This window comes from Carcharodon carcharias, chromosome 4 (assembly GCF_017639515.1).
Source record: "Carcharodon carcharias isolate sCarCar2 chromosome 4, sCarCar2.pri, whole genome shotgun sequence".
NCBI classification, from domain to species: domain Eukaryota; kingdom Metazoa; phylum Chordata; class Chondrichthyes; order Lamniformes; family Lamnidae; genus Carcharodon; species Carcharodon carcharias.
In genome coordinates, this window is record NC_054470.1 from 51,718,849 (window position 1) to 51,743,811 (window position 24,963).

A 24,963-nucleotide genomic window follows, 5' to 3' on the forward strand; every position below is an offset into this window, starting at 1 on the left:
ACCCTTATCCCCCCCCCTGCCCTCCCCTGGACCTTGGCACTCTTGTGCCACCTTGGCCCATGGCACTGTGGTCCCCGCATGCATGCCCCAGTCCACCTCCATGGTCTGGTACTCTGGTTTCTCCCCACCCCAAAAAAAACCTCTTTCTCCCCAGCAAACCCATCATTGCTGGTGTTCACTGTTCCTCCAATCACAGACTTTTTCTCTCCTGCATGGGAGAGGAGTGGCCTGTGATTGGACCAGCAGCCCCTTGCAGACTCTTTCACTCAATATACCTGTGTGACCGGCACTTTGAAAACTAACTCTGGGGTCCACATAGACTGGCTTCGGGGGCCACAATCCGGCACACGGGCTGCTAGTTGGACAAGCCTGGTGTAAATGCACATCTAAATCCCTCTACTCCTCTCAATTCCCAGTATCAAACTATTAAGAAAATATTCCAGTTTAACTTGATTGCATCCAAAGTAGATGTCATACTTCCCCACAAATGAATGCCTTCTGCCACGTTTCGACTACTCACTTAGTTTATCTATGTCTCTTTGTAACTTCCTACCCACACAACCTACTGTGCCTCCTTCTTACTGGCATCTTAATCTTGGATATACAACTCTCTTCCTATATCCACATAATGAATATATTTGGTGAAAAGTTGTATCCCAGTATAAATCCCTGGGAAACACTACCTACCAGATTCCAATACTGCTACTAACACTCCTTTCCCAACTTCCCCATCTTTTCTAAAGATACAATAGCTTGGAATATTTAACTCCCAAGGTCAAGTTGTAGAAATTTCTCTGTAATGGCTACATCATTGTATATTTTAAGGTGAATTTGTGCTTCCAACTCACTTGTTTTATTACTCATGCTACATGCATTCTTATGCTATGTACATCCATACAGAACTCTTATCTAGGTAACTTTCCCCACCTTCCCCTCATGTCTTGCTCTTTATATGTTTCCTCAGTAATTTTCACTATGCTTATACAATGCAATTTGAATCAAATATTTTAATCTTTAAGTTTATATTTTAAAAAATAAGCCTTGCATTTGCATTTCCTAGGAGCAATTTCCAAATTCCAAAAAATATTAATCCTTCTTGAAACATCAAGCCATTCAGATAGGACCTGCAACACCTCAATTATTCACAATGCTTTTGTTTTAATGGCAGTCGGAGTCACAGTGCATTACATCAGGTGTCTTTGAAAAAGGGCTGACAGGTACAATTTCCATATAGAAAAAATCCAATCACAGCAACAATGTAGGGTAAATGCTCAGGGGAGACAAAAATTTCCCCACGGAGGTGAGAAAGGGAAGAAAGTATGAGGGGAACGATAAATTTATGACATTCATACAAAGGGGCAGTTGGCAGATGCCTGGACATGTTTATTGCCTGCCTCCCAGTTCAGGGTATATGGTAATACACAGGAATGTAAAAATTAGTTATGAAAAGCAAATAAGGGAGAAGAAAATAGGTAATGATTAATATAGTTTCACATTTGTGTGTATACTGAGCCAATTCACATTATCAACTTGGAATCCAAAAATCCATGAAGTTTAAAGTTTATATTATGTAGCAAGCATCACTGAATTACTGTATACACTTAACTAATACTCTATGTTCAAAATATTCGCAAGCCATGCTACCTTCACATTCTTCTAAGGAATAATGTAATGATGAATTCTAGTATTTTATGAAACAAAATTGAAAAGCTTACCTAAAGAAAGGATTCTTTAAGTCTAGCAGGTTTCCAGACTTGAAGCCAGTTTGGTCCACCATAGCCATAATGTGAATATCATAGCTTTGTCTGTGATATGAAAGCAGAAGGAAACATAAGTAAAGTAAACTCACTTGTCATCATCTTTGATCAAAGATTCAGGCAATAGGTTTTTATTGCAGCTGGGAAAGTTGTGGAAAAATTGCTTCCTAAATGCTATTTTGACTGTGACTACAATATACTGATGCAGTTTCATCCCACAAAGTTATTGCCCCCCATTTCCACCTTCCAATGGGCAATTCTTTGACAGATTAATTTTCGCTCAGCTAGCTTTAAAAAAGATGAAATGCTGATGCAGTTCCTGCTATTCTGATCTCTGCTTCAATGGGTAGATGGAAGGAAAATACATCTTCTTAGTTAAAAATGTTTCAAAGAGAGGACAATTTGGGGATTTGGGGGAACGTGGATTGGTGGGGTGGGTAAATAAGTGGCGGATGGAGATCGGTGTGGACAGGTGTGAGGTGGTTCATTTTGGCCGGAGGAACAATGCAATACAACACATGTTGAATAATAAGAAATACTGGTTCATGTGACCTTGCAACCCTTGACCTGGAAGCAGTATCAATAGGAAGGAAGTTAAGAAATGAAAGCTGTGTAGTGTGCCTGCAGATACAAAGGAGAGCCAGAATACAATACAATGTACAATACAATGTAGAATGGGGGGTACAGCTCTGGGGCGGTGGACCTGGGTTTGTGTGTGGATCATTGGGGGTGGCGGAACAGGTGGAAAGAGCAGTTGATGGAGCGTGCAGTATCCTGGGTTTTATTGGTGGAGGTGTGGAACACAGGAGTGGGGAAGTTGTGAAGAACTTCTGTAGGACACAAGTTAGACCTCAGCTGAAGTATTGTGTACAGTTCTGGGCATCACATTTTAGGAAGGATGTGAACACATTGGAGAGAGTGCAGGAGAGATTTACAAAAATGTTTCCAGGGATGAGAAACTTCAGTTATGAAGATAGGTTGGAGAAGTTGGGACTATTTTCTTTGGAGAGGAGAAGGTCATGAGGAGATTTGATAGAGGTGTTCTAGATCATAAGGGGGCTAGACAGAGTTGATAGGGAGAATCTTAAGAGGATTGAGAATGAGAGGGCACATATTTAAAGCGATTTGCAAAAGAAGCAGATGCAATGTAAAAAAAAACTTTTTCACAAAGCGTGTGGTTTGGGTCTGGAATGCACTGCCTGGAAGTTTGGTGGAAGCAGGTTCAATTGAGGCATTCAGGAGGGCATTAGATTATTTAAATAGAAACAATGTGCAAGGTTATGGGGGAAAGGCAGGAAAATGGCACTGAGTCATAATGCTCATTCGAAGAACTGGTGCAAACATGATGGGCTGAATGGCCTCCTTTTGCGCCATAACAATTCTGTGATTCTACCAACCAATAACACCTGGTTCACGGTTTGGCCATTTCTGGTAAAACCAGCAGCTCTAGCATCTTTGAGCTACTCACACAACCTTTAAGGTTTTAGATCTTTTTAGCCTGCTCACACAGTGCCTCCAAGAGCTCCTGCAGTGTGTGCAGATCACCTTCTGCCTACAGCTCTCCTTTGTATCTGCAGGCACACCACACAAGCTTTCATATCTTAACTTCCTTCCTGTTGATACCGCTTCCAGGTCAAGGGTTGCAAGGTCACATGGACCAGTATTTCTTATTATTCATGAAAATTACAATTGACTCCTTTACATTTGATACAAACTCTTAAAAACTCTTGTAAAACATTCTTTAAAACAACTGCAGATTCCATAGACATTTTAAAGGAATTACAAGCTTTCCTTACTGCATTGCTTTTGGGTCAAAGGTTGTCACACCATTTGATTTGAAAATCCCGCAACAAACAAAGGACCACAATTTGTATTATTACAGCAGCCAGTGACAGGTGGGTGGGATGATTTTCCATTTACAGGCCTGCCTGAGAATTGCATAAGGCAAGGCTTGGGTGTCAATGGGCTGGCCAAAGTGACTCCCCCACCCCCATCGAACCACCCCATCCCTTCCACCCCAATTTTCATTTGCCGATCATCCATTTTTTAGTCTCCAAACTTTCAAGCTGATTGCAGTTCACTTTGCCCCTGTTTTACTGGTTAACACGCCTATTTTTTACAAACTTGTTATCTGTTCAGCTTATGGTATGTCCATATCAAGTAGGAAAATTATTTTACTGGATCATTTACAGATCAGTATATTTTAATTCTTACCGTTTATTGGCCACTAGTAAGACTTTCCCTGAGAATGTTTCACCTTCTTTGGCAAACAGTGGGGTCTGTAGGAGGCAGCGCACCTGGTACCAGTGTGTGAGGGGTTCAGCAGGGGATGTTGACAGCCAGACTGTTTTCCTGAAAAGGGAAGAATTTATGATTTCATATTTTTAAAATAATGTTAAACTGCAATTTCAAACATTGAAAATTTCTGATTTGATACACTACTCAGAGAGTTAGCTGAAAAACCAAGAGAACAAGTTCTATAAGAAATAATATAAAAGGCTGTGTGGAACAGACAGGAACATAAGAGTGGACAAGACCAGTGAAGGAGCAAGCACTTGAATCTTTGATTTGCTGTATGATGTACTGTGTTGTAATTTTCCATGATGGAGAGTGAGAGGGAGAGTGAGAGAAAGGGAGGGGAAAAAAAGAAATAAATGATGAGAAAGGGACATGAGAGTTGAGCTGACAGAAGTGAGAGAAATTTGAGAGAAAAGTGTTGAAAGGGGAATTGTCTCTGTCCCTCTGGATTCCAGGTTCATCAATTTAAAAAAATATATATATATTTGTTCAAGGGATGTGGGCGTCGCTGTCTAGGCCAGCATTTATTGCCCATTCCTAATTGCCCCTGAAAAGGTGGTGGTGACCTGCCTTCTTGAACTGCTGCAGTTCATGTGGTTTAGGTACACTCATAGTGCCATTAGGGAGGGAGTTCCAGGATTTTGACCCTGTGACAGTGAAGGAATAGCGACATGTTTCCAAGTCAGAATGGTGTGTGGCTTGGAGGGGAACTTGCAGGTTGTGGTGTTCCCAAGTATCTGCTGCCCTTGTCCTTCTAGATGGCAGTGGTTGTGTATTTGGAAGGTCTAAGGAGTCTAAGGAGTTCTTTGCGTATATTATTCCCTCTGTTGATTTTAGCAAAAATATAGTTTAAAAAAATCAGCAACGATGCCAAAAAAATATGCTTGTTAAAAAGAAAAATACATACATTTATATATTGCCTTTTATGACCTCAGGAAATCCCAAGTGCCTTACAGTCAATTAAGTACTTTTGAAGTGTGCAGTCACTGCCTTGTTACAGTCATTAATGAAAAGGATGGGGACAGTCAAATTAAAAAGTGAGTATTCTACTCCAGGTTAAGTCTAGCATTAATGAACATAGATGAAAGGGAGGATTTTACCACACCAGTAACACAAGTGATTGCACTGATCAAAGTTCTTGAAAGCATTGTCATCTCCCAAATTTGTGATCATCTTTGCTGCAACTCCATGTTTGAATTTCTGTAGTCATGATTTTGTCACTGCCACAATGCCAAAAAGGCCCTAATAAAAGTCACAAGTAACATCCTTTGTGATGGTGGTTTAATCGCTCTTCCTGCTCCTCAGCCATGGTTGACCACAGCATTATTATCCAACAGTTCCTTCTATTGATCAGCTCAGTAGGATTTCCCTTGCTTGGTTCCACAATTACCTATACTATCGTACCCAGAGCATCTCCAGTCATGACTTCTCTTCTTGCCCCAATCTCCCATCATATTTTCTGAGTCCACCAAAGATCTGTCCTTGGTTCACTCCTCTTCATCTAGATGCTGCCCAATTCAACATTGTACAGACATGAGGTCCATACAAACATCAACCTCTTCACTGCCTCTATGTTAAGATTACTTGTTTAATATTCAGTCTTGCATTTCCCATCAGTTGAACATTAGAAAGACAGAAGCCAGCATCTTCAGCCCAGCCACAAATACCATATGCTTACTTACCATTGAAAGCATCCCTCTTCTTGACCATTTTCTCAGGTTCATCTAGCCTAAACTGAGTTTCAGACCCTTTACACCCTTCATCATGAAGACTGTTATTTCCAACTCTGTAACATCACCCAGTTCTGCCCCACTGATGCTGCTGAAACCTCATCCATGCCTTGTTCCCCCCCCCTTCCAACCACGACTATTCAAAAGTTTTTCTAGCCTCTCTTCATTGCCCACCCTCCAGAAATGACAGCTCATACAAAACTCTACAGCCTATGTTCTATTCCACACCAGTCCTGTTTTTTCATCACTCCAGTCCTTGGTGGTTCCTCATTATCCCTTCATGGCCATGCCCTTCTTAATTCTGTATCCCTTCCCGCTCCTAATGTTCTTCATTGAACTCATGTCCCTTTGACTCAGGACTTTGTACTCCCCCACTACCCCAAATCCTCTGCTCCTCATCAACCTTACACCTTTGCCCTATCATTGTCCATTAGCTGCCTAAGGCCCACATTGGAAATCCCTTGCTAAACCCTTCCATGTCCTCCTCCTTTAACGTTTTCCTTAAAACCTACCTCTTTTGAGAATGTTTTGGTCACTCCTTCTAATATCATCTTTTTCTCACATCCATCTTTGTCTGACTACATCTGCAAAGCACCTTGGGATGGTTTTCTGAAGGTACCATTTAAATACAAGGTATTGTTGTTATTTGGGAGAAGAGATTTTAAGGTCCTCCTGCAAATAATAAATTGAGAAGAAACGGTCCAACATAGCAACTGGTAAAACCCTGAAAAATGGCAAAATGCATTTCTGGGGGGGCGTGGGTTCAATTAAATTCCTAAAGCAGAAACTTAATTAACTTAACAAAAATGCAAAATCCTTAGGGAGTAAAATGGGACACTATGAGAAGCAAATACACTTACTGTGAACCCACAAATGCCACATCAAACCAAAATGCCAAGCCATGGACAAGTCCAGACTGAAGAATGCGGAAGACAAAGGGGATCTCCATTCTACAAGAATAAATGTAAAAACCATTACTAGTCACTGGAACAAAACGCTATGATTACCTTAAGAAATGCAGGTGGAAAATTGCTGTACCTCCACACCACAGCTGGCTTCGACTAAAGCGCAGAATGAGAATATGAATACCAGTAATTTTCCAACTTCACCCTTATTGTTGGTGGTCTTGTCTACTTTGAGCAAATATCGGAAATTCAGCTGTGTGATGCATACAAATTTTCTGTCTACTTAACTAACGATTAGAAAGACTGCTGCAGCTCATGCACAAATTTTCAACCGGTGCAATCAGTGACCAAAGCTTTCCACCAGGAGAATTTCAAAAATAACCTCTAACATCTGCTTTCTCTTTGAAAATGCAGCTTTTGAAACCAGCACCTGGTAAGCATAGGTTCGCAGCACACGAATGCTTATAACTGGCATTGAACTGGAAATCTCACCACTGACTGATATGGGAAACAAAAAATTCAAACGGTGCAATGACACGCTGCTCTGCAGAATGTGAGGGCAAAGGAGAAGGAGCACCACATTGCATCTAACGGTAAATTCTAATACTGGGTGCAAAATATAGAAAGCCCCTGAGGTGCGTCGTTGTTGTCCTTTATCGAGATGATGACAAATTCATCTCTGTTGCTGATATCATGGTGACTCACTCTCAGACATCTATTGTCTTGTGTATGTCACACCTCAGCTCCAGCTATCCACAGAATTAATTTCAACAACTGTTGCAGAGCAAGTTAGAATTTCAACTCCAGCACCACTCACCTATACAAGTCATCTTCTTTGGATTGCAGAAAATTCACAGTGTACTTGACAGACCGTGCCATCAAAATAACGACATCAAAGGTATCCTAAAGTAGGAAATGTCAAATTGGTTATGCTGGTGGCTTGAAAACATTTTGTTCAAATCTTTGTAAGAACCTGATAATGTACAGTCTGCTTTTGAAGTCCATGAAGTAATATGTGAATTGCAACAATCTAACTTTTGTGTTGCTGAAAAAAGAGACCTGCTGTCAAAATTTTTCATCTTGCACTCATCAGGACAGAGGCAAGAATGCCAACATTTATACTGCATGAGAAGGGTGCATTGATTGGTTAGCAAGTTGACTCGGTGCCATGGAAAATGCAGCAGGGAACTATTGTCCCTCACGCTTTTGTTTATTCAAAAAAGGCTCAATGCCTTGGACTTATTCTTTTTGCCTGCAGAGGACAGGTCTCTGCATATGGATATATGTAGCTTCTAGCAAGCGTAAGTGCCACATTGCGAGCCTGATTAATAATCTTAAATTGGCTGTTAGCGTAATTCTTAGCACACTCAGGATTATTCTTAAGTACTGTTCAATTGTCGAAGCACATCAAACATTAGACGTTATATTCGTAGTTTTTCAAGCAGGGGCTGGTTGAGTACAGTTAGTCATCTGCCTATTCTGAACAGCCGAAAGGACATACTGCTTGATATGATCTGCCAGACTTTGGAATGTACAGCCTACTTACCTAGTATCACACCGGCACTAAAATTCACCTACCACATTACTCATTTGTTTTTTTGGGCTTGGTGGCAGCATCTAGTAATGAAAAATATCACTTGTGTTGCTATGGCACTCCCTTTTGTAAATGTTAAGATATGGGATCAAAGAGGATGTTGAAGTTCTGAAGAAACTGGTGCAGTCTAAGATAATGGCCAGGAAGAGGGGATGGAGTTTTTTTGATGGGTGGGGGAGGGAGTGAGATCACAAAGATAAGGGCTTCATTCCTCCCTAAATTTAGCTGGAGAAAACTGAAAACAAAGAGGAGCGACAAGAGATGAGTAAAGTTGGTAGAGATAAAGCTGGGTCAGCATACATGTGAAAGCTAACCATTTATAAATTCAATTTACCATCTTCCTTCTAATACTATATTGTAGCTTAATTTTGTCTAATTATACCCTTGTGGAACCCAGTCAAAGGCTTTCTTAAAGTCCATTTTACCCTATTTCCACTCTATCTGTTCCATCTATCATGTCTGTTAATTAGTCGAAGAATTAGGTTTGCAAAAGCACAATTATTCCTTAAGTCCCTGCCAGCTACTTCTAATTACTTTTTCATCTAGATACATACTAATTTTATCCTTAATTGGAGACTACAATTTTTTAAATAATTTCTAAGGCTTCAGCAATTTCTTCTTTTACTCCCCTAAGGATTGTTGGAGGTAGCCAGTCTGACCTTGGGCCTTTCTTTAGCTTCACTAAATTACTTCATATTTTCCTTTTATCCACTATAATGTCGCTCATCTCCCTCTCAGCCGCCAAGGTTCACTTCCTATCTGATAACCTCCTTGTTAGTAAAGAATATTGCGAAATACCTCTTGTCATGGTTTGATCACTTACAAATTAATCATCCTCTCATCAAAGGGGTTCCACCTGAGTTTTAACAATTCTCTTTTCACTAATATGCTTGTAAAGTACTTTACAGTTTGTTATGTTTTGATATTTTTCTCTTTTAACCTACCTTAGCTTTCCTTATCCCACTATTAACCCATGCTCTTATTTTCCCATATTCTCCTTTGGATTTTTCATTGTTATTACTCTTATTTTCCTTATAAGTTGTCTTCCTCAATTTTAACCTTTTTTTATGGATGGTGGATGCCATCCCTGTCAGGAAAATCTAATAATTCTCATAATATTATGATTTATTGTAAAGGTAGGTTAATAGCGCAGTTTGGATAGTGTCTGTGTGTGTGTGTGGTGGTTTAATGAATTGGAGACAGCTGGTCTGAAGGCGTTGAGTCATCAAAAAAGAAGCTAGGTTTGAATTGCTAAATATGTAAACATGGCTGAAGTTTTAGAACATGAGGTGTGAGGAAAATTTGCATTTTCAGATAAACTAAGCTAGTTTAAATTTCAAAGAGATGGTAAGATGTTACACCTAGTCAGAAGACACCAAGCCAAACAATGTGCTTATTTCTCCCAAAGGTTATTGATAATATGAACACTATGAAAAGATTTATATTATGAGAAAGGTAAAGTTCCAAAGACAAATCAGAACAATGGAATTTACATTAAAAAGGGAGAAAGGAGATGAGGCTGTGTGTTAAAGAAGAAGAAATTCTAAAATCTAAAAACAAGTGTGAAAAGCCTCCAGCCTCTGTGCATCAAATTGCTGTCTACAGGAACTGAAGCTGAGGAAACTCACTTTAAATATTACCGTTCAAGGCATTGTGTTGCTTTGCCTGGAACTGTTTAAATCTATTTGTTTTTACTGTTGCCTTAACAGAGGTGTAACTGGGAGCCAGATTAGTTAGGGGTTTTAGAAGTTATTACAGTAATGATTTGTAGACCTATATATCTGCTTGAAATCTTTTCTTTTGTTAATAAATGTTTAATTTAGTTTTCTAAAAACCTCTGAAGTCATGGTAGTCCAATCACTTCTGAATTCAGGGCACGCATCTCGAAATAAAGTACAAATTGCAAAACAGTTGTGACCGTGTGATCAAGTTTCGCTTGTGGGTTGGCCTGCCTGGCCATCATCGTCTGCCACATCATTACAATCCCAAAACTACAAGTAATTTCCTTCTTAAAAAACATCCCATTGTTGCTCCATAGTTCTATGGGAAAAATGATGCCCCCCCCACCCCCCCCATTGCTGGGGGGGCTGGGGGGGGGGGGGGAGAGAGAAAGTGCAGGAGCGGGTGGGGATGAGCGCTCCCTGTGCGGGTGGGGGGGAGGATTCCCTCAGCCGGGAGTGCACTCTTTTGCACATGCTGCCTCAGGGAGATCAGCTCCGAATTAAAACTTTTAAGACAAATGTTTAAAAAATTTCCCTGACATGTCTCCTCATGTGACACTGTCACATGAGTTAGGACACGTCCAGCACTTTAACTCAAACCTTTATTAAATATTTTAAAACCCTCATGAAACCTCAACCCGCCCGTGGATGAGGTTTCATGCTTTTTCTTAAGCCCGCCAGGGCTCCAGGCCTGCCCGCCAACCTTAAGGTTGGACAGGCAGCCCTGGCATTTACCTGAATTGGTTTATTAATGGTTTCAATTGGCTGTTGACAGGTCGGCAGGTGCACAGTTGACTCGGCTGCGCCCCCACCAACCTGAAAATGGAAATGATGTGGGGTGACGTCGGGAGTTCCGACCGACATCATCCCGCATTAGTGAGCGAGCCCCACCCCCGCTCGCCAAGCAGAAGATCCTCCCCTATGTGCCAATTTCTCTTTCAACCTCCCTCTGGCCAGCATGTTCTGCAACTTTCTAAAATTCGCCCTCATTCAATTTGGTGCTCTACTTTTTGTATCTACATTTTTTATTTCTAGTTGAATCTTGAACCTTAACATGTTGTGAGCGCTTCTGTCCAATGTTTTTCAAACTCATTTAGCTCATCAACCCAATCTATTTCATTACTCATAGCCTCTGTCCTTGCAGGCCTATGAACATTGCAGAAGTATATCATGAAATGCATTGATGTGTGTGTCCATGGGTGCTAGAATTCTAAGTCTGTGGAGATTGTAACATTTATTTAAGGTACAGGATGTTCCAATGGTTGTTACATTAGTTCCTGCCTAGTAACAAGGGTTGGACCCTCTGGGAGTGTTTTGATAGGTCAACAGAACAGTTCAAGGGGCATTGAACAACTTTGCTGCAGTCAGCCAGCTTCAGGGAGCTAGTCAAGAAGCGTCACAGACAGGGACAGGCAGAGATTCCAGTTAAGTTAAAGGAAGAACTGCGGAGACAGAGTTTAATTAAAGAGGGCCACTGGGGCAAAGGTGCCCCTTTGGAGCAGTGGTGTTCTGTTTGGCAAGGTCATAGATCTGAAAGTGTGCTTGTAAGCTAGTGCTCGACTTACTCGGGAATCGAGGGAGAAGGAACTTCAGAAGCTGAGATTGAAACCCTGCTTGGTGGTCCATTGTTAAAGCCATCTGAGTGGGTCCAACATTTGGAAAGGATTCCAAGGCAAGATCTTCAAAGATGGAAATTGGAAACCCTTGTGAGAAAGGCGAATTTTCAGTGAGATTGGTTGCCTCACAGAGGGGTTAAGGTCAGGATGGGTTCCTGAAAAATCATGGACTCTGTCTTGGTTACATCTGTCATTTACTCTGCAATATGGTCTGTTAATTCATATGTACCTCATACATACTCTTGACATTCAGGGTAAAAGACATATCTTGTAATTTTTTTTATCTTTCTGAACTTGTATAGTAAAGTTTGTTTTTGCTTGTTCAAAACCCATGGAATGGGCTGCAGGAGGACATGGGACCTGAATATTGAAGGGCACAGGATATTTAGGAAGGTCAGGAAGCGAGGAAAAGGTGGAGGGGTGGCTCATTAGTTAATGATGGTATTAACACAAAAGAGGGGGATGACCTAAGTTCAGTAAACCAGGATGTGGAAACAATTTGGGTAGAGATGAGAAATGGTAAAGGCAAGAAGTCGCTAATGGGAGTTGCATACAGGCCCCCTAACAGTAACCACATGGTAGGGTGGAGCATAAAGGTAGAAATAATTGGAGGTTGTCAGAAAGGCAGAGTGATAACCGTGGGAAATTTTAATTTACACAGACTGGAAAAGTCAGATGGGCAAAGATAGCCTAAATGAGAAGTACATTGAATGTTTTTGGGATAGTTTCTTAGAACATCATGTTCTGGAACCATTCAGAGAGCAGACTATACTAGTGCTGGTATTTTGCAATGAGATCAGCATAATTGATAATTTCATAACGAAGGTGCCCAAGATAGCGGCAACTATAACATGAATGCATTTTACATTCAGTTTGACGGAGAGAGGAGGGGTCTGAGACGAAGTTTTTAAACTTAAATAAGGGAAATTACGAGCGTATGAAAGTTGAGCTGGTGAAAGTGAATTGGCAAATTAGGTTAAGGGATAGGTCAATAAAGAAGCAGTGGCTAATATCTAAGGAGATATTTCAGAATGCACAGAATAGATTCATTCCAGAGTAAGAAAAAGCCCAAGGGAAGGGCACACCATCCGTGGTTAACTAGAAAGGTTAAAGATAGTATCAGACTTAAAGAGAAAGCATATATTTGTGCAAAGATAGGTGGAAGGCCAGAAGATTGGATAGAATATAAGGAACAGCAAAGGATGACTAAAAGACTAATAAGGAGGGAAAAATTAGAGTATGAGAGAAAGCTAGCCAGAAATATTAAAATAGATTGGAAGAGATTTATAAATATTTTAAAGAAAAAAGAGTTAACAAAGTGAGCGTTGGTCCAAAGAAAGTGAGTCTAGGGAATTGATAATGGAGATGACAGATGAATTGAACAGGGTATTTTGCATCAGTTTTCACTATAGAGGATCCAAGTAACATCCCAGTAGAAGCTGTAAACTGGGAAATGGAAGTGGGGAAGGAAGTCAGGAAAATTACAGTCACCAGAGAAGTGGTACTGAGTGAATTGTTGGAGCTGCGAGCTGACGAGCCCCGGGTCTTGATGGACGTTATCCTCGGGTCTGAAAAGAACTGGCTAGTGAGATAGTTAATATATTGGTTATAATTTCCAAAACACCCTAGGCCTGAATTTTTCCTGCGTTGCGGCAGGGGGGTGCTCGGAGGTGGCGGTTGTGGAGCTGACTGCCACCCGCAATTGACTTTGCAAATAAGGCCCGCCCAGCGTAATACACGAGCGGGCGCACTCAGTGCTACCTGTGTGGGTGGGACGAGAAGGCAGAGTCGGGGCCAACGCTCTTTTGCGCACGTGCGCACATGCGTGAAAAGGCACTTCAATCTCCTCTGAAGTGCGGAGCTGCCTCAGGGAGATTGAAGCGGTTTGTAAAAACATTTTTACAGGAATTAAGAATTTAATGAAACATGTCCCTCATGACTGTGTCACATGAGATGGGACATGTTTTTATTTTTCGTATAAAATTTTTATTTAAGTAGTAAAAGCTTTCGGAAACCTCGTCCCTCTCGTGGATGTGGTTTCCTAAAAAACGTGAAGGCCGCTTGGCATTTTCACTTGCCCGCCAACCTTAAGGTCGGACGGGCAGCGTAAACAATGACATTAATTAATTCGTCAATGGTCTTAATAGGCCTATCAGTTATCGGCGGCTGGCAGCCGATTCTGGTGTGCGCCCACCAAGCAAAACATCATGAGACAGCGCGATGACATCAGGACGCATGCTCGACATCACCGCGCGTCATTTTACGTGCCGGCATGGGGGGCTCGCCCCCCCCCCCCCCCCCACACGTCGACTGAAAAATCCTGGCCCTCGATTCTGGGAAGTTGCCATTAGAATGGAAGATAGCAAATGTAACTCCATTATTCAAAAAGGGAGGGAGACAGAAAGCGGGAAACTACAGGCCAGCTAGCTTAACATCTGTCAAAGGGAAAATGTTAGAAGTTGTTACTAAAGAAGTTATAGCAGGGCACTTGGATAAGCTCAAGACAAAAGGCAGAGTCAGCATGGTTTTGTGAAAGGGAAATAGTGTTTAACCAGCTTATTGGAGTTCTTTGAGGAAGTAACATATGCTGTGAATAAAGGGGAACCGGCGGATGTAATGTACTTAGATTTCCAGAAGGCATTTGATAAAGTGCCACATCAAAGGTTATTGTGGAAAATAAAAGCTCATGGTATGGGGGTAATATATTGGCATTAATAGAAGATTGGCTGGCTAACCAGAAGCAGAGACTAGGCATAAATGAGTCTTCTTCAGGTTGGCAAGATGTAACGAGTGGTGTGTTACAGGGATCAGTGCTGGGACTTCAACTGTTTACAATTTATATAAATGACCTGGATGAAGGGATGGTTGCCAAATTTGCTGTTGACACAAAGGTATGTAGGAAAGTAAGTTGTGAAGAGGACATAAGGAGGCTACAAACAGATATAGATAGGTTAGTGAGTGGGCAAAGATCTGGCAGATGGAGTATAATGTGGGGAAAATGTGAAATTTCCCATTTTGGCAGGAAGAATAAAAGAGAAACGTATTATCTAAATGGTGAGAGATCGCAGAGCTCTGAGGTGAAGAGGTATCTGGGTGCCCTAGTGCATGAATCACAAAAGGCTAGTATGCAAGTAATTAGGAAAGTTAATAGAATATTATAATTTATTGTTATCAAATACAGAAGTAGGGAGGTTATGCTTCAGTTGTACAGGGCACTAGTGAAACCACAGTTGGAGTACCGTATACAATATTGGTCACCTTATTTAAGGAAGAATGTAAATGTCTTGGAAGCAATTCAGAGGTTTACCAGACTAATACCTGGAATGGGTGGGTTGTCTTATGAGGAAAGGCAGGACAGACTAGGCTTGTATCCGCTGGAGTTTAGAAGAGTAAGAGGTGACTTGATTGAAACATATAAAATCCTGTGGAGTCTTGACAGGGTGGATGTGGAGAGGAGGTTTCCTCTTGTAGAATAATCTAGAACTAGGGGTCACTGTTCAAAAATAAGGGGTCACCCATTTAAAACAGGAATGAGGTGAAATTTTTCCTCGGAGGGTTGAGAGTCTTTGGAACTCTCTTCCTGAAAAGGTGGTGGAAGCAGGGTCTTTGAATACTTTTAAGGCAGAAGTGGATAAATTCTTGGTAAACAAGGAGGTAATAGGTTACTGGCGGTAGATAGGATGCAGATTTCACGTTACTATTAGATCAGCCATGACCTTATTAAATGTTGGAGCAGGTTTGAGGGGCTGAATGGCCTGCGCCTGCTCCTTGTTTATATGCTTGTATGAATCTAGTGGCTTTATTCCAACAGCAGGTGTCTTGAGTCTCAATCTTTATCTACCTTAAACAAAATGTTACTGGTCCCTAACCGGATCTTCCCCCCCACATCCCAGGATCTGGCCAAGGATCATAACAAGTAGTTCTGCACTCATTTTTGGAATTCTATTTGCTTTTCTCTACTTGGTCCCCCTCTGTCCCAATCAATAAGTGGCTTACTTAAATTCTCCCAGAGCAATAATGTTATTATTCCTACTCATCTCTCTAATCTGACTGCAGGGCCAGAACTTACCCAACCCAAATCGGATGGGAATGAAAGCAGAATGGCACAAAAAAGGACCAGAAATCCCACTTCCGTATCAGCTCTCTACCATGTTTCCCCGCAGTTAGGAGAGGGAGTGGGCCCTGAATAGTCCCACTTCATTTGAGGAGCTCATTTACATAGTGACAGGCTCATTAAGAACCCATCTCCAGAATGTTCTTTGGATTTTGTGCAAGGCAGTTGGGGTTCAGCAGCTGGGGTTCACAAGCTGCATGGGGGCAAGAAGAATTTTAAAAGTTAAGTAAATTTAAGAGCCCATAAATCTCCCAAATAAAAAATGTAACTCCTAACAACGATGAGACAGCTGCTCTGAAGAGCCATCAGGCCAGATTACATGCTGAGGGCGGACTCCCCGCAATACAGTGTCAATGTTGGGGGTAAGCCAGACTCTGCTTGGTCGGCTCACCCTGCTTTAGTACTTCGGGTGAAAGCACTTTAATTAGTATGAGGAAGAAGTTCCACCCCTTTCCAGGAGGATGTCCCGCCTCATAAAGCAGCCGGCCAAGTGGAGATCAGCAGCTTTGCACTACCAGTAACCCCAATACTGGCCACTGCTGGTATTGCAGGAGGCCCAGGAGGAAGGGCAACCATGGAAGGCCCGGAACCCAGCAAACTCTGGGATCTTGCCAGGGCCAGGTTGGCAGGTGCTGGGGGCGGGGGGGTGGGGGCATTTTTGATAGGGCACTGTGGAGGCAAAAATTGTGGGGGGGCATCCGATTGGCACAATGGGGACTAGGAAAGACTGGCCAGCAGCTCACAAGTCAAACCTGTCTTGCTCCATGTTGGGCACAGGCCTCTCCTGCCTCCCGATAAATCTGAGGCCCTTAATTAAAGGGGGATGTGGGGTGAGGAGGCTGTTGGGGTTGAGGGGATGGTGGGGGTATCGAGGTTGGATGTTGAGGGGGATGAGGAAGCCGAGGGCGATGCAGTTGAGGAGGAAATTCATTTAATTTTTCACAAGCGTTTGAGATAGCTTTAAAATTCTTTTAGGCCGATGTATTTGTGAACAGATGGGGATGGAGGCAGGCCTTTTAACCTGCCCGCTCCGGAGTTGGCCTACCTCCACTCCTATCTTCGGTTTTCCAAAGTGGACGGCAGACCCAACTCAACGCCAGTCAAGGCCCGAGGTCTGTAAAATAGTGCTTCCTGGAACCTGGAGATGGAGGTGTGAATGGGTTTGGTCCCTACTCCCAATTTCCCCCTCCCATGGGAAAACTGGGCCCAGTGTCTCCTCTTCCATTTCCTTCCCACAATGCAGAAGTCTGTAATAACCCCTAATGTAACAGGCCTTTATTTCATTTTTGCTTTCCAAACAAGTTGACTCGGTTTATGCTCCTTCCTTATGTACATAAACGCTCCTGTATGTATTCCCTCTTTCAGCAATATTGCCACTCCACCTCCCTTCTTAACTTTGCTAATCCTCTAAAACAGACTACATCCCATTTTCCATTTTTTGTCCAGTTTGCAACTAGATTTCTGTTATTGTTAGATCTTCCAGTAAAATAATTGTCCCAGTTTATTTTCCATAAAGGCAATACATAACTTTAACCTTTTCTTAAAAAAACACTACTCTTTTCCTGCAAATTTTCTTCCCCATTTATAACTAGACCATTTGATTTTATTCCTAAACTTTGCACGCACAAAGCACCCCAGGAACAGAGATATCATCTTATGCACGTTTATTTCTCCCTTCACTATAAAATACGAATAAGTAATTGGCATTTTGTGCAAAATTCTTATTTAATTTCTAAGATGTAAAAACATCAGATGAAAAGACTTGGTAAATAGAACTCACCAGAAATTCAGCAAGAAAGTTGACAAAATTTTTCAGAAATACATCAATTTCCCTTTGAAAAGGGGAACTACATTAAGATCAGTTAAAGATAGTGAGATTCTTCATTAAATGGATACCAGTGCTGGGATTCTCCCTTTAAACAGGTTACTGATGTTAGAAATCTCTATAAAAGAACTAGAATGGTGGTGAAACAATGCCATGAAATGATGCCATGTTGGTTTAATCCCTTACAAACTAAAGGATCAACCCTGGTTCACTGAAGAGTGCAGGAGGGCATGGCAGGAGCAGCATCAGGCATACCTAAAAATGAGCTGTCAACCTGGTGAAGCTACATTACAGGAGTACTTGCATGCCAAACAGCGGAAGCAACATGACATAGAGTTAAGCAATCCCACAACCAATGGATCAGATCCAAGCTCTGCAATCCTGCCACAGTTGTGAATGGCAGTGGACAATTAAACAATCAACAGGAGAAAGAAGCTCCACAAACATCCCCATTTTGAATGATGGAGGAGCCGAGGACATCAGTGCAAAAGATAAGACTTATGCATTTGTATTCATCTTCAGCCAGAAGTGCTCAGTAGATGATTCATCTTGGCCTCTTCCTGAAGGCGCCTGCATCACAGATGCCAGTCTTCAGCCAATTTGATTCACTCCATGTGACATCAAGAAATGGCTGAAGGCACTGGATACTGTAAAAGCAATGGGCCATGACAACATCCAGGAAAAAGTACTGAAGACTTATATTCCAGAGCTAGCTGCATGCCCTAGCCAAGCTGTTCCAGTACAACTACAGTGCTGGCATCTACCCAGCAATGCGGAAAACTGCCCAGGTATGTCATGTCTATAAAGCAGGACAAATAGAATCCAGCCAATTACAGCATCATCAAGCTCCTCTCAGTCATTAATGTCAATGCTGTTGTGCTTCAAGGAGAGCTTCAAAGTGTCTGTGTAGTGTTTTCTTTGTCCTGTCCTGGAACACTGGCCAATTGAGTGTTGAGAAAACAGGACCTGGTGGGGAGACGCTTTACGGCCATCCGGACACAGTGTCCATTCCATCGAATTTGATTTTGCAGGAATTTTGCCTGAATGTTTATGGAACTGGCTTCAAGTGTTTGTTCAATTGTCCTCCCACTGAATCTGGAGGATGTGGCGAAGACATTGCTGATGGACTTTCTCTAGCGCTCTTATGCGTTGCTGATACACTATCCAGCTCTCACTGCAGTACAGGAGTGTGGTGACAACAACTGCTCTGTCCAATAAGACTTCTGTTGACTTGAGGAGGTCTTTGCTGTCAAATGCTCGCCGCTGTAGTTTGTAAAAGGCTGAGCTGGTGCAGCTGATACAGTGATGGATCTCCTCAGTAATTGTGGCCTTCTGAGAGAGGTACCTGCCAAGGTATGGGAAGTGCTCAATATATTCCAGAGTCTCTTCTTTAGGCGAGAATACTTGACTGACCAAGTCTGCGTTGATATATGAATTTTGTTATGGCAACATTCAAGGACAGGACAAGTCTCTTGTATACAGAATTGAAGAGATCAAGAGTGGCTTGCAAATCTGGTACAGAGTTGTCAATGACACTGCAGTCATCTGCAAATTGTAGGTCATGTATATCTATGATGGTCAGTTCAGTTTTGGCACTGAGGCGACTGAGGTTAAAGAGATTTCCATCTAGTCAGTATTTAATACACCAGAGGGCAGTTGATAGCCACTGTCAGGTAGACTGTAAATAGTATGGGGTCTATCACACAGCCTTGCTTGACACTGGTATGGATTTTGAAGGGGACTGCTTCAGATCTCCCACTCAAGACAGTTGCAGTCATAGCATGAAGCAGTTGCAGGATTGTGAAGAAGTTTCTTGGCCATCAAAACCTTTGGAGCACAATCTACAGCGCCTCAAAATTTACTGAGTCAAATGCTTTGATCAGGTTGATGAATGCAATGAAGAGTTTCTGGTTTGTTCTGAATAATTTTCTTGGATTTGTTTGACACCAAAGACCACGTCAGAGGTTCCTCTGGAAGGTCTAAAGCCACACTGTGCCTCTGGGAGAATTTCCTCGGCCACAGGGAGTAGGCATTTCAGGAGAATGTGTGTCAGGATTTCCCCTGCTATGGACAAGAGGGAAATACCTTAATGGTTTCTACAGGACGATTCATCTCCCTTCTTGAAGGTAGTTACAATTGTTGCATTCCTGAAGTCAGTGGACCGTGGAAGTTCTTTTTCCTCCCAATCCATAGGATGAGTTCATGGAGTCTTGATATGAGCAAAAGCCTGCGAGCTTTTAACACCTCAGCTGGAATTGCATCAGAGCCGCAGGCTCTTATTGCTTTTCAACAGTTTAGTTGCTTGTTGCAGCTCTCCCATTGATGGTGGTTCACACAAGGAATTTACCACAGGGTACTGGGGGATAGCCTGGAGAGGATCAGCTGCCACTATGGATTTACGGTTGAGGAGTTGTTGGAAGTGTTCTTTCCAGTGTTAACAGATGGCATTGTCATCCTTAAGAAGAGTGACACTATCCTGTGAGCAAAGGGGATTTTGTCCATTTGATCTTGGTCTATATATGGTGCAGGTGGCTTTAAAAAAGCTCCAGGTCATGACGGTCAGCATATTGCTGGATCTCAGATTCTCTCTCCTCACAATCTCCTTTATCTTCTGGATTTGTCTTCGAGCGTCAGCCTTGAACTGTTGGAATGCTGCCTTCTTGACTTGTGACCTTGGGTTGTTCTGCCAGGCAATGAAGGCTGCTTGTTTTCGTTCCAGGAGGTCACATATTTCTGCATCTATCTTGTCGAACCAATGCTCGAACCCAATAGTCTGGACACAGAAATAAAATACAGCTGGCTCTTTTGATCCAACTGTTCTGAACTTGAGGGGATGTGTGCAGATTTTCCAGATTGGTTGTGAGCTGCATTTGGAATTCCTTCCTTTGGTTGGACTGCTTTAAGCTGAGACATTGTTCTTCTTCCTCTTGGACATTTGGGCCTTGTGATGTGTTGGTGCTAGGTGAACGTTCATTACTGATTGAACAAGTCGATAATCTGCCCAACAGGCATCAGTCTCCCATGTGGATCGAGTGATACAGACATCACTCGGATCTTTGACTCAAACAATGACAAAAATCCAGGAGGTGCCAATGCTTTGATCTAGGATGCCTCCATATGGTTTTGTATCTGCCCTTTTGGTGGAAGAGGGTGTTTGCTATTATGAGGCCATACTGAGCACACTTTGTCAGCTGGAAGACACCATTTGCAATAGCTTTTCCTGCCCTGTTGTTCCTCTCCAGACATCAGAGTCACGGTCAACCCTGGCATCAATGTTTCCCAGAAGGATGATCTTTTCTTCTTTTGGGATAGCAGTGATGATTTAATCAAGGTCAGAATAGAACTTCTCCTTAACATTTCCATCGGAGTCAATGGTCAGGGCATTAGCGCCGGTGATGGTGGCATTTTGATTATGGCTGAGCTGTAATTGAAGTGTCATGAGCCTTTCATTTATACAATTGGTAGTGTATCCAAGGTCCTATTTACAACTCTCCTGATACTGAAGCAGTCTATGACAATGTACAGCAAGATCTGGACAAAATTTAGGCTTGGGCTGATTAGTGGCAAGCAACTTTAGCACCACACCAGATCCAGGCAATGACCAGTTCCAACAAGAGAAAATCTAACTATCTCCCCTTGACGTTCCTGAATCCCCTATTATCAACATCTTGGTGGTTACCATTGACCAAAAACTGAACTGGATCAGCCATATAAATACTGTGGCTACAAAAGCAGGTCAGAGACTAGGAAGTTTGAGGCCAGTAACTCACTTCCAGACTCCCCAAAGCTTGTCTGCCATCTACAAGGCACAAATCAAGATTGTGATAAAATAAGCTCCACTTGCCTAGATGAGTGCAGCTGCAACAAAATTCAAGAGGCTTGACACCATCCAGGACAAAGCAGCTTGCTTGATCCGCACCCTACCTACAAATTAAGCATTCATTCCCTCCACCATCAATGTGGCAACAATGTGTACCATACACAAAATGCACTGCAGCCACTCATCAAGGCTCCTTCATCTTCCAAACCCATGACCTCTACCACCTAGAAGGACAAGGGCAGGCAACACTTGGGAACACCACCACATGCAAGTTCCCCTCCAAGCCACATGCCATCCTGACTTTGAACTACCCGTATAATACTATTCCTTCACTGGCATCAGATCAAAATTCTAGAACTCCCTTTCAGGCAGCATTGTAGGTGTACCTGGACCAGATAGATTGCATGGTTCAAGAAGGCATCTCACTAACCCTTCTTAAGGGCAATTAGGAATGGGCAACAAATGCTGGCCTTGCCAGTGACATCCACATCCCAAAAAAGAATTAAAAAGTCCACATGGAGTTCCTGATTTCAGTTTCACTGTAATGGAAGATAATTCCCCACAGAAGAGACAGAAAATCAGGGAAGAGCCACCTTTTCTCATGGCCTCATGGGCAGCTTAAAAATGCACTCATGCCAACTAATTGGCTGGCAAAATGAAATAGTAGTATGGAGGGCAAGATACATGTCAAGTGTCAAGTATCCAGGCACAGGTGTACAGTGTTTAGTACCAGTGTGATTAAAGTAAGCACAGAGAGATCATCAAGGGCAGATTTGGCAACAAACAAATTTAGGAACCATGTTTATCATTACTGAAACTGACCTGGAAAGATTAAATCATAACTACTGCTTATCAGGATGTTATTAGTGCCACCTTATTTTTTGAAGTGATTTAACTGTTACTATGTTGAACATTTTCAACATTCTGATCTTTGGGCTGAGATTTTCTGAATGATGTTATTGTAACAACAAACTGCATTTATATTGCACCTTTGGTATAATAAAACATCCCCAAATATTGCTTCACAGGAACATAGCCAAACAGAAAAAACTGATACTAATATTTGGAGACAACATTTGGACAGGTGATCAAAGAAGTTGGTTTTAAAGAGTGTCTCAAACGTGGTGAGGTGGGAGAGCTGCAGAAACCTAGGGAGGGAATTCCAGAGCTTAAGGCCAAGGCAGCTGAAGGCACAGTGAAGGTGAGAAAGTTAGGGATGAGTAAGATCATCGAAATCAAAGAACACAGAGTTCTTGGAGATTTTCAGAACGAGAGGATGTTACAGAGATAGGGAAGAGCGAGGCTGTGAAGATCTGAAGCAAGTATTAACACATTTATTTTAGAATGGTTAACACTAACATCAAAATAGCATTGCTTGGGAAATCTAAGCCTTTGGGCTGAATCTTAAGATATGTCCAGGAGTGGGTCGGCAGGCAAGCTCGGGAGCATAAAATTGGGCACATCAGCAGTGCCATGCCTGTTTCCTGCCCATCCCCGCCCACCTTTGTGGATATTTTACCCACTTAATAGCCACTTAATATTTTCCCTCTGCTGCATTTCTCCTTCTCTCCAGCCCCGTCAATCCTGGTTCCCCACTTACTTCGCCAGGGTCTCAGGTGAGCACTTCAATGAGGTGACCTACAGGAAAAGGCTGAAGACAATGCACACCGAGATGCTGAGGCAGTGGTAGCCTGCCAGGCAGCCTCCTATCAAGGAGCATGAATGAGCGTAAGCTCCAATGTTGAAACCATCTTCTCCTGGGTATCTGGCACTCTTTAGTACCAGTGTCTTCTTAATTACTGTTATTTTGCTTATGTTAATTTTGGTGAGTCCCTGTCCCTTACTTAATATCAATTTCCTTGGTCTTTCAGCTTGCGTATGATCTCTTCCTCTACTGTAAATACTGACATAAAGTAATTATTCAACATACTTGCCATTTCCATATTTTCAGTGAGAATATCACCACTATTGCTCTCAAGGGGGTCACATTGCACCTGACCACCCTCTTTTTCCTAATATAATTCTAAAAACTGTGTGTTTATTTTAATATCCCTTATAAGTAAATTACCCTGCCATAAGGCCCAGCTTGCAACTGAACACTGGATCTTTGATCAGTAACATGTGAAATTCGTCCAATGGACCTGCTTGGTCCAAATTTGGAAGACAGGCGTTACGCCAGCTGGCAGGAATGTGCAACTTAAGAATAGCACCAAATCAGTTGCTTCCCGTTATTGCAGCGGACGTCTTGCACGTACTCTTCTCAAGTTGGCAAGCCATGCAGCAAAACAAAGGCACTCAGCTTCCATAGCACTGTCTCCAAAGGCATTATGGAAACAAAATTTGCACCCTATACATTTTAACTTAGTAGATGAGAGAATGAAACTTCTACACACTTGCAAGAAATATTAATCCTGATAAATTTTCCAATAATATCTATGGCATTCCTTTTCATCTGGGCATACAGGTTTATAGTCATACTTACTACGATTGGCTGACTGAAGTATTCTTCCATAGCTGCGCTGCAAAGACTGGACAAATTAATCCCATGGAAACACTGCTGGTACCTGGAGTGGGGAAGATCATCAGTAAATTAACAAAGGAAGATTTAGAAAATTGTAATTAGAGTAGTGATTATGAGCTTGGGTCTCAGGGACCTAGCTTGTGCCTTGTCTGATTTTATTGTGGCATCATACTGAAGGTTTGACTCTCCACTTGCTCTTACAAGGTAGTTCCTGTGACTGGATGATATCTGGTTCTGCTTGTAAATGTCACTTTTCAGCAGCTCAGGTTGGGGCATATGAGTTAGGTAACATCGTGACATGCAATGTCACAGGCACTAAGAAGATGCACAAAATAGTTATATTATCATAGGACAGGCTTTCATAAAGACAACCATTTAGCCATTTGAGCCCATTCTTCCAAAACAAAACTGTAATTTCTTCCCAGTATGACATCCATCTGCTTTGTAAATGAGTCGAATGTCCTGAACTGGATCACTATCCTTGGCAAACATTTACAGCTGTTGATCTGAGTGAAGAAATAGATCTTGATGCTTGTCATTCACACCTTTGTACTTGCGCCATCAGGTCCTGCAGCTTTGGCATATCTGAAAGTGTTGCCACAGGCTAACTTTCCTAATACCATTAATTATCTTATATACCGTTATATGGGCTTGCTGAAATGTCTCCTTTCAAGGTTAAAAGCCATAACTTTCACAAATCCCTCCTTACATCCCTCATCCCTCAAACACCAGGGGAGGAATGTCCTTCTTAAGTCAAAGCACCCAGTATTGCACCCAGGTATAACATGACCAGTGCATGGTATAGCTTTGGCATGATTCTGAGGATTTCCACTCAATGATTTGGCAAAGTAATTCACCATTCAACATGCTTTCTTGATTGCTGTCTGACAGCACTTAGTCATGACATCTTAAGATGTTTTCACATGACAAATTCTAACCCATCCTTCAAGTACATATGCTTTCTATTTTTATTTCCAGTTTATATAATTTGTATTTGTCCTCATTGAACATCATTTGCTACTGATTAGCATCAGTGTTCCACCCACTCCCTCTGTAAGATCA

The 24,963-nt window shown here is 42.1% G+C and overlaps 1 protein-coding gene and 1 long non-coding RNA gene across 2 annotated transcripts in view; one reads left to right on the forward strand and one right to left on the reverse strand.

Moving 5' to 3' along the window:
• LOC121276965 overlaps positions 1–24,963 on the forward strand; it is a 61,796-nt gene that overhangs the window by 20,939 nt on the left and 15,894 nt on the right. The window lies entirely within an intron of this gene.
• carm1l (coactivator-associated arginine methyltransferase 1, like) overlaps positions 1–24,963 on the reverse strand; it is a 124,434-nt gene that overhangs the window by 9,811 nt on the left and 89,660 nt on the right. The window contains exons 8-12 of the mRNA XM_041185716.1: positions 23,863–23,944; positions 7,508–7,593; positions 6,646–6,735; positions 3,972–4,109; positions 1,716–1,805 (exon numbers count right to left, since the gene is read on the reverse strand). Coding sequence (XP_041041650.1) covers positions 1,716–1,805; positions 3,972–4,109; positions 6,646–6,735; positions 7,508–7,593; positions 23,863–23,944 — 486 coding nt within the window. The remainder of the gene's footprint in view (positions 1–1,715; positions 1,806–3,971; positions 4,110–6,645; positions 6,736–7,507; positions 7,594–23,862; positions 23,945–24,963) is intronic.